General features: G+C 38.2%; 1 protein-coding gene across 1 annotated transcript; it reads left to right on the top strand.

The window, feature by feature from the left end:
- Positions 1-6353: 6353 nt before the first annotated feature.
- LOC148842905 (ribosome biogenesis regulatory protein (RRS1) family protein) lies at positions 6354-16214 on the top strand. Its single transcript, XM_088958195.1, has 8 exons — positions 6354-6748; positions 8124-8274; positions 12057-12108; positions 12441-12569; positions 14072-14189; positions 15225-15408; positions 15513-15626; positions 15798-16214. The coding sequence occupies exons 1-8, from the start codon at positions 6648-6650 to the stop codon at positions 15957-15959; spliced, it is 1011 nt and encodes a 336-aa protein (XP_088814321.1). The 5' UTR covers positions 6354-6647; the 3' UTR covers positions 15960-16214.
- The last annotated feature ends 205 nt before the right edge of the window (positions 16215-16419 follow it).

Raw genomic sequence — 16419 nt, 5'->3', positions numbered from 1 at the left:
CATTCCCGATCCCAACTTTCAAACATACCCCTTCCCCAAACCCATTCTCTGTAGGGGATAAAAATTACCCTCCTATCTTTGATCCCCAGTGGAGACTTAGGCGGGGACCTGAATTCTCAAAATTTTTAGATTAAAATCATTTCTAAAATGTATAAACATTTTAAATATATTTTGATATAAAATTCAACTATGATATGGAAAAGATATGATATCTGAAAAACTTCTGATTAGTCAACTGGAATGATAAACGTGGTAGTTAATTAGGTGTTAGTTATCAAATTCATGGATGGGTTTTGATTGGCCAAAACTCTTCCCATACCATATCTTTTCCACATCATAGACTTTCCCTAATATTTTATATGTATATATTTAATATATGTAATCAGGGTCAGGGTGGGGGGGAGAATTCACTCCCTATCCTGTCCCCGCCAAGGCAATCTCCACCCCTGATCCTATCAGATCAGGGAAATCAGATACCTGACAGAGACGGAGAAAACTGTCATCCCTACTTCCAACCCTTCTCTTTGGAAGACAAATAGTACAATAATGTAGTTCTGACTGCATATGCAAACAGATTATACAATTTAAGTATTTGTTTTCTGTGTGTCAATTTCAGTGATAGGACCCAAAACAGATAGCAATAGCTCTTAATGAAAAGTAATGCATATCTAAGGGTCCATTTGGTTTGCAGGAATAGTAGTCTGGAATCAGAATCGGAATGGGCTATTCCAATTCCAACTGTTTGGTTGGGCGAAATTGGAATCCCATTCCCATTATTGCTGGAATGACATTCCCCCATTTGAGGGAATGGCCATTCCTTGCCTTTCCCTTGGGAATGAAATCCCATTCCTATTCTTGTCTGAACCAAACATATTATGGGAATGGACCGTTCCAATTCTGATTCTAGAGGATTACAATTTCAATTCCGATTCCGATTCCAATTCTAACTACAAACCAAATGGACCTTGAATGTAGTATAATGACCCTTCGGATTAGGCTAAACAATTTATTGACTAGTTTATATAATACTTAAAAGGAGAACCTTTAGCTATAAGAACTTTCCCTCATTTTTCTGTTTCTCTTTTATTTTCTATCAAAACAAATACATTATTAAGGGATTTGATTTAAGTGTTGCTTTATTTTTTTCATCTTATAAACCTGATTACATTTCCTTCAAATGATGATTCCGGTAAGATGCAACTGTAACTTACAATAAACAGGGGGTATAAAAGAAATGGGGTGGGTTCTTGGAGCAAGCATCTACCTAAACGTATACATGCTTCAACTGCACCCCTGCCTCCTACAGTAGCAGTGTTAAAAAATGGATCATAGTCACCAAGGATTGGATACAAAACTGTTTTGGCCACCAGTTTTCTGGTTAAAATGGTACAATTGTCTGGTCCAAACAGATGGTGCATTCTGATTAAAAAAAATAAAAATTTTAGAAACAATTAAAATAAAAACTGCCAAAAACCGTTGTCCAAGTTGATGAATCGATGGTTTAAACCCCCCCCCCGGGTTAGCGGGTTGCTGACCAAGGCAATGGTTTTTGGCCCAAGAATGGTTTTAGGGTGAAATGGAACCTATTGCCTGGAATGTTTTTGGGTTAATGGTCCGATTGTTTGATCAGATCCAGTTTTCAAAACCATGATAGTCACACATGTTCTATTGCTCAAACAAACTTCATTAGGTGCACAACAGCACAAGTTTAAACAAACTACATATCAATCTGTTTCTCCCTTATTTTTCATCAAACCAAACACAAGGAAAAGTGGGTACTGGAGGACTAGTGCCAAGTCTATCCTAATACTATCACCAGAGCAACTTGTTTGCTTAACAAACATAAAATTATTTCCATGGTCAGAAGGAAAAAAAAATCCATACATTCATTTTATCATCATCATAGCCTTGTCCCAATTATATGGGGTCAGCTATATAAATCTTTTTTTGCCATTCCATTAAGGCCCCGTTCGCTTTACGGTAAGTTACTTATTCAGGTAAATACAATTATTTGGGTAAATTTTTCTTGGGAAACACTTGCCCGGGTAAGTGTATTTACCCATGTTCTTTTATTTCCAATGTAAGTAAGGCAATGACCATTTTAGTCATAGAAATCCATTATTAAAAGGGGCATTTTTGTCCCATTCAAGTGTTGGTAATTTTCCCCTTATGTGGAAAAGTTATTTACCCACCTAGAAGATGGGTTTCAATTTCTTAGGTAAACGATACCCAAGAAAATAAACTTTCCCTAGTCCCCACATAAAGTTGAAAAAAGAACATGAGATTCTTGGTCAATGGGAACCAAAATCCCATTGGCCAATTTTCCTCCCTCTCAAAATCTAAAAATAAAAATGTCCCCTAAATGTTGTTGCCATATCTATTGTTAAATTATGAACACTTAAATCACTCTTTATTACTTCCACCCAATGTATAAGCTTTTTCCATTTCATTTATACCACATTTGTTTGTTCTCGAATATATATTTGGAATCAACACTATATGTAGATGGTTCACATTTGACTTAGGCGCTGTTTGGCAAGTTTTTTTGGGAATATCTCCTGGTAGCTCTGACAATTAAAAGACACATTGAGCTTTTGCATGAAGATCTAAGCAGTTCGAAGCTAGTTTGGCTACTGCATGTCTTTTTGTGCATCTTTTTGTGTCTTTTCGCACGAGAATAAAGCGAGAAAGACACGAAAAACTCTATTTGGAGCTTTCCGAAATCAGCCAAAAATGAGCTTCTTGTGTCTTTTCGGTGCACCGATTTTTTACAAGTAAATCTATTACAAACCAAACGGAAAAAGACCACTGCTTGGTTTGTCCAGCTTGTAAACAGCCAAAAGACAGTGCAGAAAAACATGCAAACGGGGCCTTAATTACACCTTTAACATATGTTTGATATGGGTAATTGGCTTCCAAAGCATCAGCATCAGGAAAGATCTCTAACCAAAATGTTTATTATCTTATTTTGCACTGATTACTTTGAAGTTTGAACTGAATAAGACTAAGAATTTGCAAAACGAGTAAATAACAAGAAGATTGGCAACTTATGGCAATTGAGATTTGATGATTGAATGGTTGGAGAACATTACCATTAGTTTAAATTGAGGAAGGTGTGTGCGTGATGAGCTGACAATTCAAGGATCATAACAACAATTTCTAAAACTACCACCAATGTTTAGCCAAGACCCATAAAGCAACTTTCTTTATTGTTACTAATTTACTTTCTACTTTTTATGCATCTCTTTCATTCCCTTGTTGATCAAGTTAACTGCTGGTTGTGCTAAACTGTTTATTTCTCTAGTAAAGTAGGTAAAACAGAATTCTCAAAATTGAGATTGGGAAGTATGATTTCTTTAACACTAATGCGAGGGGGTTGCATTTAACTTTTATAGTATGCACTAAAATCAAGATAAATATCCATATGGATATGAAAGAAAGGAGGGGGATTCTGTTTCATGGTTATAACCTTTTTTATCCAAACTGAATTGTTTTTAATTTTTTATATAATGTACTTATGTCATAGATAATTTATATATTTTTACTTTTTATCACAGTATATATTTTTAATATGATATTTTTAATTTTATTTTATATATAGAACCTTTTCTACATAAATAAAAAATAATAATACCAGCGAAAGGAGGGGGATTCTATCAAAGTAGAGCTAAGCAAGCAATACAAAATTTGCATGTAAGAAGGTAGACTGCAATCTTGAAATTTGTATTTCTGTCCATTACAACCAAACACAAGATAAAGCTTATCAATAGTGTTTTCAACCTGTCATTGATCAGGCTAGTTGAACTGTTCGAATCATCACCTGGCCAGGATTTCGGGTCTAGTTAAGTCAAAACCCATTAGCACAGTAAAAACCCATTGATTTGGTCAAGAATTGTCCAACCCAACTGGTTCAACCGTTGACCCATTTGACCCGATCACCGGGTCATGGGTTGCACATTCAATGCATGCAAACTTTCGGAGGCCATAACTTTGCATTATGATATTCGATTGGAGTGATTTTTCTTTGGGGTAACTTTTGAGATCTACATGTCCCAACGCGCCTTGCTATATTTGCGGGAAAAAAAACCCTTTTTGGCCTCAAAATGCAATTTTTAATATTTTATAAATAATAAAATTAAAAACTGAATTAAAAGCATAAATTAAATATAAAAAATGCATATAATATATCCAAAACATAATTATATATTATTTATTGATAATATATATATACTGTACGTATGACCCGTGCGATCCGGATAGTTAAACTGGTGACCCGTGAGGCAAAAACAGTTTGGCCTCTGGGTTGTTTTTAAAACATTGCTTATCAATGCTCAGCTAAACCAAATTTGCATTTTTTGTCAAATTTGCATATACTTTTTGCGTTCTTACTGATGAGGGCATATTTGGCCCTCCAGTAAAATTGTGACACATGGCACCTCGTGACAACTAGGAAAACACCCAGCCAACAAACTTACGAAGTTGGTGACCCACCCGGGCACCTGTCTGGCCGGCCTGACGTGCGCCTGCGCGGCGCGCACGAACTGCACGGCGCGCGCACGGACTGCGCGAACTGCGCGCGGCCTACGCGAACTGTGCACGGCCTGCGCGACCTGGCCGACCTGGACCAGCCTAGCGCATGATCTGGCCAAGGCGCCAGCTTGACGACCTGATCTAGACACTGACCCGCCGACTGACATAGGCGCCAGTTTGACGACCTGATCTAGACACTGTCCCGCCGACTGACACAGGCGCCGACCTGACGACCTGGCCTAAACACTGACCCGCCGACTGACGCAGGCACCCCTCTGACAACCCGACCCAGGCACCGACCTGGCCGCCTGACACAAGCGCCAGCCTGACGACCTCGAGGAGTTCACCACCGTACCCCGGTTCTGACCGGATGCAACGAGTCTTACCGTTTGGAGGCTTTTCACCCACCTAACTCGCGAAGACTCCGGTATATAAAGACCTCACCCCCCAAAGGGGAAGGGGATGGAAAAGAAAGGGAAGTAACCCTGCACTCTAGCTCTCTCATATTATCTTCAAAGCTCTCTACAATAAGAGTGCTAACTTAAGCATCGGAGAGCCCCCACCGGGAAAGTACCCCCAGGCCCTCTGATTCAGTTCTCGCAGGTCCTTCAGCTCCCGCCGCCTACGAAGAGGAGGAAAAGATGCAGTTCTCGGAAGTCCCTTAGCTCCCCCCACCTACAAGGAGGAGGAAGAGATGGAATTCTCGGAGGTCCCTCAACTCCCGCCACCTACAAGGAGGAGGAAAAGATGGAGTTATCGAAGGTCCCTTAGCTCCCGCCACCTACAAAGAGGAGGAAAAGATGGAGTTCTCGCAGGTCTCTCAGCTCCCGCCACCTACAAAGAGGAGGAAAAGATGAAGTTCTCGCAGGTCCCTCATCTCCCGCAGCCTACAAAGGAAAGAAGACCACCTCATGCTGAGGGCAGTCGGATTGCGCCGCACCAGGGAGCTCCAACATTCTCTAAGGCATCGGCCGCCTAGTAGGGAGTTAGCCTCCAAGGCAGTTCACCACTAGGGAGTTCGCCACCAGGCAGTTCGCCCTCAGGGAGTTCGCCACCAAGGCAATTCACTACCAGGGAGTTAGCCTCCAAGGCAGTTCGCCCCCAGGCAGTTCGCCACCAGGGAGTTAGCCTCCAAGGCAGTTCGCCACCAAAGCAGTTCGCCACTAGGCAGTTCGCCCCCAGGGAGTTCGCCACCAAAGCAGTTCGCCCCCAGGCAGTTCACCCCCAGGGAGTTCGCCACCAAGGCAGTTCGCCACCAGGGAGTTAGCCTCCAAGGCAGTTCGCCACCAGGGAGTTAGCCTCCAAGGCAGTTCGCCACCAAAGCAGTTCGCCACCAGGCAGTTCGCCCCCAGGGAGTTCGCCACCAAAGCAGTTCGCCCCCAGGTAATTCGCCACCAAGGCAGTTCACCACCAGACAGTTCGCCACCAGGGAGTTCGCCACCAGACAGTTCGCCACCAGGCAGTTCGCCACCAGGCAGTTCGCCACCAGGCAGTTCGCCCCCAGGGAGTTCGCCACCAAGGCAGTTCGCCCCCAGGCAGTTCGCCACCAGGCAGTTCGCCACCAAGTAGCTCGTCACTAAGGTACGCCACCACCGGGTCAAATAACGAGGTACTTTGCCAAAAAATTTTACATCACAAAACATTGGTACGTGGCCGAAAACGGTTACATCACTTACCAAATGCAACTAAAGTAAATTTTGCTCTAATATTGAAAAAAAAAAACAAATTTACCTTCCTTCTAACACACAGAAAATGCATTCTTAACAAAAATGGCAAAATTGAACTCGAGTATAAATTTGCTTCGATTCTACATTTACAATCTTAAACTAAAGGAGTTCGGATCACCTGCCAACTCGAAAGAAAGGGAACTCGGCAGTAAACACGATTATCGGATCGCATCGAGTTAACTCGACCGGGTGGCATACCGAGTTATCTGAACCCTTTTAAGTGAGAACTCGGATACTCAGACTGCGAGGCTTACCGAGTTATCTGGGTTATTGCCAACAGGTCATCTGCGCTTCAACCTCGCAAACCTATTTAACAACTGTAACAGCGTCGGCGCTCTTCTTTTGGATTCCCAGCTGGGGAGAGGGAGATAACGGTAGAGCTTGCAAAGGATGGAGCTGCAGGAGCAGAAGTACCAGATGGTCCAGATCGACCTTGGGAATCTAATGGCGTACGACCGCCATCATCACTTCCCTTCTGTTCCCTCCGAAAGGTCAGGGTTTAGGGTTTTTCCTTCAAAAGCTACTATTTTCCACCATGCGTGTGTTTCGTTCTCCTACCCTGGTTATTCTTGTGTATTTGTACTTTTTGGTATTTTTTTGCAATTCTTTGACATAGGTTATACCCGGTTTGGTTTCTGAGTCTTCCTTTCGAACATCTGTATTTATTGATTTTTCTAAATAGTTATTATTTTCAGGAGGGAGTTATTACTATGCCTTACTATATAGCTTAGGTGTTCTTTTCCTGAGTTTCTTGGTCTTGCTTTGGGGGGGGGGGGGATTCGATTTTGCAATAATGAGAGTTTGTTTCAAGTTTCAAGGTCTCTTTTTTATTGCTATTCATTCAGTCTTATAGCCTAAACACTTCCAAAGTAGATATCGGCTTGAGTAGAAAGCCTCGCCATTCGACCAATAAATTCCAATGCAAATACTTACTAGTATTGGGGCAGTGGTTTGTTGTTTGTTGAGATTACGTTATGCACATGCAAGATATCTAGTTGATAGAGATAACTGGAAGCTAGTATATGCCAGTGTTTTTGAACTGAATAAGTATTAGTAGTTCTGTAATTATGTTTGATGGAAATCAATTATGTGTTGCTGATTAAAAAAAAAAAAGAAAAAACAATTAGGTTTGATGGTATCCTTAAGTTTGATATGGGTTGCATGGAACGGGAAATGAGTTAATAGCAACTAGGCAAAGCCATGGTATTGCTATTTTCTGTCACCTTTTGAAGAATGTCCAAGGCAAGGGTACCTTGGAGAGGATTCAAAACCTCTCCAAACTATTATACTGTTCTTTTATTGGCTGTGTGGTTATACTAGAGACCTAGTACAATCCTATGTTTATTAATTTTATTATGGAAGAACTAACGTGACTGAGATGAATTGTGGTGGAAAAATTGATGTATAGAACTGAAATAGGAAGATGAGTCAGCTGAGGTGTACAACTTGATTGAAATATAAAATCCTCATTACATGTGTAGTAAAACTTAATACCTTATAAATATAACACATAAAAGGCTAGGAAAGTATGATTTTTCCAAGTTATTAGCCCATCGAGGCATTGAACCATTTTGCTTGTAATGGTCCAAAATAAAATTCTTACTAGGCATTTTGTACTCTAAGTAGGGATTTTCTTAACAGATTTGAAAGTTAACTCCACAACAATAATTGCAAGATGAAAGTAGAGAATTTCCATCTAAGTAACCACCAATAACTTTAAGCATAATAATCTTGACCGCTAGATCTTAATCAAGTCTAAGTTCTTTTATTGTTGTAAAATACTCGTTGTTCTGAAATCCTTCCACTGTAATACTTTTGTTAGGGGAAACTTATTGTATTATTGCTATTATTTTTCTGTTTATCTAGGGGAGAGCTAGTGAAGGAATGTCTACAAAAAGGTACTGAGTTGGTCCAAGCGATTGCAGATGTCCTTTTCAACTTACCTTCAACAGAAGACCGTGATGGACCTATTGTTCAATTGCCTCCACCTACAACAAGGTTGCCTAGGGAAAAGCATGTAAGCCTTCTTTTCCTTTTTTTGTTCCTTTTCCTTTGATTTTTGTTCTCCCTTCTTTCTTTTTTGATAACTTATTCTCCCTTCTCTTTTCCCTTCTTTCCTTCCTTGAATTTTATCCATGATGTAATATTTAAACCTAATCCATTTAGTCTGTTCTGCTTCAGAGACTTCTCTCCTTGGATGCATTTATTTATTTATGCATTAGCATTCAGAAAATGATATTATGCACAGGTACATAAGCATGCCCATGTACAACAAGATGCCATACACTGAAATAAGATTGAGCTCCCAAAAGGAGTAATGGGGATTTTGTTTAAAAGAAATCTAGTACGGCCCCAAAAATAGAAGGCCCATGGGAACCCCTGAATAATTTATCTATCCCAATCCAAGAGAATGCATGTCCCTTTGTTCTTCTCATCAACAGTACTTGCTCCAGGCTGTAAACATTTTAAAAATTCTAGATTTTCATTCAAATTAAATTCTTATGAGTGATGGAATATTTTATACACACCTCTCGGTCCTCTCCTTTTTTGGAGAAAACTTACAGATTCCAATTGACTAATAAACCCATTATAGATTCAGAAAAAAACTAGTTGATTCCAAAATCCTAATATGTGGAAAAAAAGACCTTAAGAATCTGTTATATGCAATGAAAGATTATGTAGTTGGCTGATGCCACCTCCTTCAAGAAAAGAATATCTATTATTTTTTTGTTTGATTGGTAGAAAGCCGCCATTAATCATCACCGAATCTCAACATAAAATTATACTTTACCTTTTCTCAGGAAAAAAAGATCATCTAATCTCTACCTTATCCAGAGAGAAATTTTCCTGAAGTGATGCTACTTGATTGGGGGTCACATTATAGATGCTAGGGACAACCTTTTTTGGATACAAGGTGCCTGAAAAAAAAAGGAGGAAAAGAGGCCAATGTTTGGATTCGGTGCAACAGTGAAATGTTGGGCTGACAAACATGAAAATGTAGTTTGAGTGCAAAAATGGCCACTTTGTCCAAAAAAAACGCCAAAGGTCAGGACCATATTCAATGCACCCCTCCCATGACCCTGGATAGCTGGGACAAATATTGTAATGGTCCTTTATAAAAAATGGGATAGTTGTTAAAAAGGAAAAACATTAATGTAGATGCATAAATCAGTGTAACGATCATAAAGAAAACAAAGATTTACAATATTAAGTTATAAAGTCTAATAAATTAACCACTGGTGTCCAAATTTTGCCCTAATATTTGTAAGGTTTGTTAGTCGCATATTACAGGTTTGACAAAAAGAAGGGCCCCCATTAGTGCTGTGTCACTATTGGTGTCCACATGTATTTGACTTGAGTGCAGCACCTATTTTAAAATGCTCATGTAACATAGGATATAAATTGTTAATTATTGTAAAAATGCTACACAGAAATGGCATGAAACGAGCAAGATGTCATGGACAGAATTTGTGGTAAAATTGAAATGTTCAAAGTGGACTTGAACATATTAGAAAGGATTCTTTTTTGATATTTTTTTGTAAATCTTTCGGACGGGTTCAGGTAACACTGGTATAAGCCGAAGCAAGATAACTGATAATCATTGGCTTTTGGTAGTACTGGTGAGTTTCTAGCATATTTCTGAATCATATGACCCACAGTTTTAATAGTAAAGCTTCAAATTAGCTCCCCCCTCCCCCGAAGAAAAACAACTAAATCTTTTCCCAACATATGAGGATGGCTACCTGAATCCCATTTTACCATCTTATTCTGATTTCTGTCAAGTTTCACACTTCCATGTCCTTTGCTAAATTGTGGGGCCTTAAATCATTTTTCACTTCTATCAAAAAAAAAATATATATTTCATTTTCACTACCACATTCCAATGTTCTTTTTCAGTCTTTTCCTAACTCCTCTAGAACTACAGATGGTATAGGATGACTACCTAATAATGCAGTAGGTGGTCCTCTATGCACATACCCAGACCATCTTGGTCTATTTACCCCTCATCTTAGGAAATTTCGTTCTGTAATTTAAAGGCCTATTATGGCCATAGTCTGTGGCACTTGCAATACTCATTAATAATTATGTTAAAACAAGAGACCATGCCAGAAGCATAATATCTAAGTTCTTTGTTTTTTCTAATTAAAGAAAATTTTATTAATTCAGAGGTTCAAACTGAGAGAAATATCCCTTAGAGAGGTGCAAGCTGCGGCTTCTCCTAACAGAGTACAAATTGATTGGCCCAATACAATTGTTCCTTACTTGCCTCTTGCTTGGCTAAACAACCAGCCAATGCATTTGCTGATCTCCTCACCCACTGCATTCTTACAGACATGTTTTGTGTCAGCCATTTAAATTTCTTGATTTCATTCTTGTAACACCACACAACAGCTTCTGGTCTCTTCAACCACATCACCACCACCTTGAAATCCCCTTCAATCAGTAGTTGCTCACACCTAATTGATAAGCAAACTGCACTCCTTGTAAGGCAGCTAGTAATTCTGCCCTAATAGAGTCCCCAATTCCAACTTCCAAGAGGACCCGAGTAAAGAAGTACAACATCTCCAAACTCATTTCTCAAAACCCCTCCCATTCCAGAGGGATCAGGGTTGCCTCGACTACTCCCATCAAAATTCAGCTTTAAAGAATCTTTAGGAGGGGGTGCCCAACTTGCCATTACCCTATTCTTTATGAACACCTTGCTACTGGTGATCAATTCCTTCATATATCATTAAAGGAGAAATGGTGGAATAACTCCAAAGTCTTTGGCCAGTAAATTACTTTATTCAACACATACTCCTTCAATTCTTGGCTTCTCTCCTGTTGGAAGATTCTAGCATTTCTTTCTTCCCAAATTGTCCAAATCAGAGCTGCTCTGGCACATCTCCACATAATCCTTCTTAGGTCAGGTGGAGGTAGAAGGGTTAAAGAGCATGCTTACTTCTACTGGCAATCGGTAAATTCCACTTGCACGCAAACATCAAGAAAAAATTCCCATAACACTACAGAAAAAGAGCAGGAAATTAGTAAGTGGTAGCAATCCTCACCATGAAACCTACAAAGGATACCAGTTACCTGAAATACAAAGGAACGGTCTTCTCTTTTGTAAGCCATCCAAAATGTTTATTTTCCCATAAAACACTTCACACCAAAAGGTTATAATCTTAGGGGGAACAGGCCTGCACCAAACTTTCCTTAATAGGGAAAGACTGCTGAGAAGGAAACTGGCAGAGGGACTTCAAGAAAACAGCACAACAGAATGTCCCTGTGGGCCTGGGAGTCCAAAACCGTTTGTCTTTCTCAGAGAAGCAAACCTTGTTCAGGAGACAAAGCAAACTAGATAAGCAATCAATCCCCTCCTCCCTTAACCCTTTACAGAACCCAGAGCCAGAGGAATTGCAGGGGATAGAAATTGTGAAACAACCTCTTTTTTGTACAAAGAGATAGAATAAAGAAGAGAAGAGGTCCTTTAAGTTAAATATCTTGTACAGTGCTTTGACATTTGTGAACCGATAAGTTAATCAGGTGGTCTGAGACTGAGTGGATCAAGCCCACCCTAGCTCTGTTCAGACTTGTTTGCCTACAAAGTTGCTTGCCAACTCAAACTTGGTCTCAGCTTATTGACAACCCTACTTGGAAAGCCAGTTACTCCAACATCTGTAGACTGCATTTGCTCCTTGGTTGTGCATTTTTGTTTTTGTTTTTTTCTTTTTTCCTGGATGCATTACAGCATTTTCTACTTATATATGTTAGGCACAGATTCTTCATTGCTCATCTTAATTTGGTGATGTTTTTCAGCTTCCAAAGCCTAAGCCCCCTACAAAGTGGGAACTATTTGCCCAAAAGAAAGGTTAGTCATCTCAACTATTTTTATATTCTGTCATACAGGCAGCTTCAGTATTTCATTATAAAATTTACTTCTTAAGTTAGGGAATCAATTATGTCAAGATTGAGAGATTTGAATTGAATCCAGAGATAAAACTGGTATCTGTTATTAATGTCAAATTATGTAACCTGTGGTATTCTGTCATATTACTCACATCAATGATATATAAACATTTCTGATTCCTAGACCACGTTTTCCTCTTCTCTCCTTTTTCTTTCTTTTGTGTTTCAGGTTTTCTTCCAGGTTCCTTAGCAAAATTCCAATGTTTTTTTATGGTACTGCATTATTTTTTCCAGGTATAAAGAAGCGCAAGAAAGACAAGATTGTATATGATGAACAAACTGGTACTTGGAAGCGTCAATATGGCTATGATCGCGTAAATGATGACAAAGATGTACCTATCATTGAGACCAAGATGACTGATGGTAAAGATGTTACCTTCCCATTATTCCCTTGTTCAAAAAGGCACAAATTCCATTATTGAATTTTAATGATTGGAAGGATCTAAGAGTTTATTTTACTTGAGAGGTTATTTGGAATAACTAAAATTTTGCAATTGTTATTGGAAGTTTTGGAAGTAACTAAATTGTAAGCATCAAATCTCCAAACTCGGTCATATCATCCCAACCTAATAAATTGGAGGTTTTGTTGATTTTATTTTAATGTCAAATGTTAATCAACAAAAAAAGAGAGGAACTTGTAAATGCAGCAAGCAGTTAAAAAAATTAGTAATTATGAAAATGCAAACTCCAAACTACATACACTAGAATTATGAATATGCTAACTTTCCCTTTTTCACATGACATAAAAAGGATATGTTAAAAGGTCACATTTAGGGGTGTTCAAATTTGGATGATAAACTGAAAACTGAACCGAACTGAATTGAAAAAACTAGTTCGATTTGGTTAATTCGAGTGTCGGTTTGGTTCGGTTTTTGTTTCTTTAAAAATTCGGTTTTTGGTTTTTGGTTTCAGTTCGGTTTGGTTGAGATTTTCAACGAACTGAACCGAAAACCGAACTAGCGGTTGTATCTAATTAAGTCTATTAAATATATAATATTCTATTTAATACTTTATACTTATTAATTAATAATTGTTATCTTTTCCAATGGTCGATTCACAATTCTCCATTGTGCTCTAGGCCCATTCTAGATTTTTAATTAATAATAGTTAATTAAATTGTCCGGAGACTCTAAACAACTAAATTATTAAAACCTAGACTAATTATTAATTATTCATTAATTGTTTGTGAAGAATGGGTATACTTGTTTTAATAATTAGTTATTAATTAATTGGTCATTAAATGAGTGTAGTGTTGTTCATTAAAACCTAGACTAATTGTTAGAACCTAGACTAAAGACTAATAATTAATTGTTCATTTAATTATTAAAACTGAACCGAATTGAATTCGATTAGGGTCGGTTCAGTTCTAAACTCTAGTTCGGTTGGGAGAGATGGTCAAACTGAATAGTTGGTTAGGTCATCAGTTCTAACCGGACCAGCCAATTTGTACACCCCCAGTCACATTAAAGAATAGACCAGAGTTGGTACACATTCAAACCTTTTCTTTTGCCCGGGTGTTAAGATATTTTAGAAATTTTGTGTCAGGAAATATATGAATTCAATGAGTGGATCATAACACTCCCCCCCCCCCCCCCCCCCACACCACACACACACACACACACACACACACACAAAGTTGTGTTAAGGTGATATATTACTGAATTCTCTACAACTAAGCATCATCTATATCACTGTCCATTCTGTGGAGAAACATGTAAGATGTATGAATTATTTTTTTTTATTGTAAGCAGAAATAAATTTCACAATATTCTAAATTTATAAGCCTTGGAATTTTTGAAACAAATTCAATATATTATATGGTAAGTTGATTAATCTTTCTCTGAGATGATGTGGCATTTCGGCAGAGCCAGGAGAAGATCCATTTGCCAAGAGAAAAGAAGAAAAGAAGAAGCGAGTTGGAAAACAGGAAAAGAACCGGTTACAGAACCTGAAACAAGCTGCTAAAGTTGGTGCATTGCCAAGGTTTCGTCTTTTCACCTTTGATTCAAGGCATATGGTGCATATATTATCTGCTAATTTACATAACATTGCACCCACAAATATCTAAAAAAGGATATCACGAGGTTTAGGATAGAGTGGTCTCTACTTTGCAAGTTAGTAATAGAAAATCTCCTTTCTGACTTATCAAAAAATCCCTTTTGCTGGAAATAGACAGGAAACAAACAGGCCGTAGAAGCTGACAGTTAGACCTCATTATGTCAGTTATGTGATTATGTCCTCCCAGATGATCCTGGTGAAAGTTTCCTTCCTGACACTTCCGCAATGGTCCAGGGATGCTAAAATCTGTAGCCCTATTGCCTTCCCTGTGAACATGAGAAATCTTGATTATTCATATTTTATAAATGAAATATCTTGACCATTATGTTTTGGTCCTACTGAAAAAAATGTATTTAAATTGACTATTCAGTAAATATCGAGACAGGAATTTTTCAATCAGGGTAAGCCTGTTGACATATAACAGGGGAGGTTTCTGACTTTCTATTAGACCATCCAGCTAGCACCCTGCTGCAGGAAATTTAAGCAAGAGAAACCCTAGGGAACAATTTTTCCAACACATCTTTTTCTAAAACCTCGAGAAAAAATATAAGGAAAAACATGAGCATAATTTTTTTTATGAATAATTAAGTATTTTATTAATAATAATAATAATAATAATAATAATAAAACATGAGCATAAAGTGTTTCTAGAGAACAAAATATGCTGGTTTATATGCTTTACAATTGCCCTGTTATGACTACTTCAAACCCTATTAATAAAATACTAACAAAAAGGTTTATATAACGATTTTATTTCTACCAATAGCAAAGCCATATAATTGCCACATAATTAATTCCATCTGGAGTTAGACTAAAAACTCCTTTAGGTCTATTCTTGTAGGTCTTGCCTATGTCACCCGTTCATTTCCTCATAAACTAATTCTTTTTCTTTATGTGTATTGTAGTAGCAGTATTCAATTACTTGACTATTTAGAAGACCTGATAAAATATTTGTTGCAGCCATGTTCAACTTGCTGCAACAGCATTGCCCATAACAGGAACCCAAAGTGCTCCAAAGAAAGTTACTAAAGATGAGCTAGGAAATGTAGCTGGAATGGCAGCAACATCAACAGCCAGTGGTGGAAAGTTTGACAAGAAGTTGCCAGGTGAAAAACCTGCAAAACATCCTGGGAAGTATCGTAAGGTTTGTATTTATTTAGGATTCCATCCCAAACTGCCATTTTTGTCTATGGTAAAAGAGATATTGAGGATGACAATTATTTATTTCTTCCCTTTGTTTCCCTGCAGTTCCTCCCTGTTGTGGAAGGAACAGGAATGGGCTCGCAAGAGAAGCAGCAGACTGACAAAGTTCTGAGCAAGCTACTGTCCAAGCACTCTCATGAGATACTGGATGTTAATAAGGTGAGCAACCATTTAGGCATTTACCTTGTTATATGCCAGGTTCTTATTTCCTACTCCTGTTCTTTATTTTCTTCTAAGGTTATTAGCCCCTAATTCCTGCTCATTTCCATTCTTTTATATTTTGCTTATCTGCAATATTGTGTGGTGTTTCTTTTTTTTTTTACAAAATAGGCTGTTACGATGTTCAATGTGAAGAAAGAGAAGAAGCGAAAGAATCAGCAAGGGAAATCTTCTTCGACCTCAAGCAAATTGAAACCAAAAAAGACAGCTCATAAGAAATCATCAAAGAAAGGATTTTCAAAGAAGGGGTCGTCAAAGGGACAGACTAAATGAAATTAGTATCTTCACCCAAAAAAGGAAAAGAAAGAAGTTAGTATAGTGAAATGTGAAGTGTGTTAAGACCTGAATAGTATTTGCTTTTTATAATTTTTTAGTGGGTAAACAGCAACTAACGAGAAAATTTTGTAGGCAAGTGGCAAATGGAAGATTAATTCCTAGTCATTATATTTTATCGAATTGATGGAGAATAGTTTTGTGATGTTGTATCAATTATAAATAACCTGAGCATGGCCCATGGGTATTAAACTATCAGTGTTTCCATTGCTAGATCTTTCTAAAAACCTGGATTCTTAATCCTAGCTTGCTGTTTATCTTTGACAACAATGACCAGCTTGCATGCAAAAAACCTCCATTGAATGGACAAGGAAAATGGAAACAAAAGGGCCCATGGGAGACCTAACACAAGTAGAACTATGGGAAAAAACAGATTCAAGTATGATCCTGTTTGGCGGTA

Source organism: Nelumbo lutea, chromosome 8 (genome assembly GCF_056320005.1).
Source record: "Nelumbo lutea isolate HS-2025 chromosome 8, American lotus-T2T, whole genome shotgun sequence".
Lineage (NCBI taxonomy): Eukaryota > Viridiplantae > Streptophyta > Magnoliopsida > Proteales > Nelumbonaceae > Nelumbo > Nelumbo lutea.
The sequence above is the reverse complement of the archived record's forward strand: the minus strand, read 5'-3'. Positions and strand labels throughout refer to the sequence as shown.

Excerpts from the sequence above, each read along its gene's own strand:
- LOC148842905 (XM_088958195.1), top strand. The coding sequence starts at position 6,648 with ATGGAGCTGCAGGAGCAGAAGTACCAGATGGTCCAGATCGACCTTGGG. Across the intron at positions 6,749-8,123 it reads CCTTCTGTTCCCTCCGAAAG|GGGAGAGCTAGTGAAGGAAT; the intron begins GTCAGGGTTTAG and ends CTGTTTATCTAG. Across the intron at positions 15,627-15,797 it reads AGATACTGGATGTTAATAAG|GCTGTTACGATGTTCAATGT; the intron begins GTGAGCAACCAT and ends TTTACAAAATAG.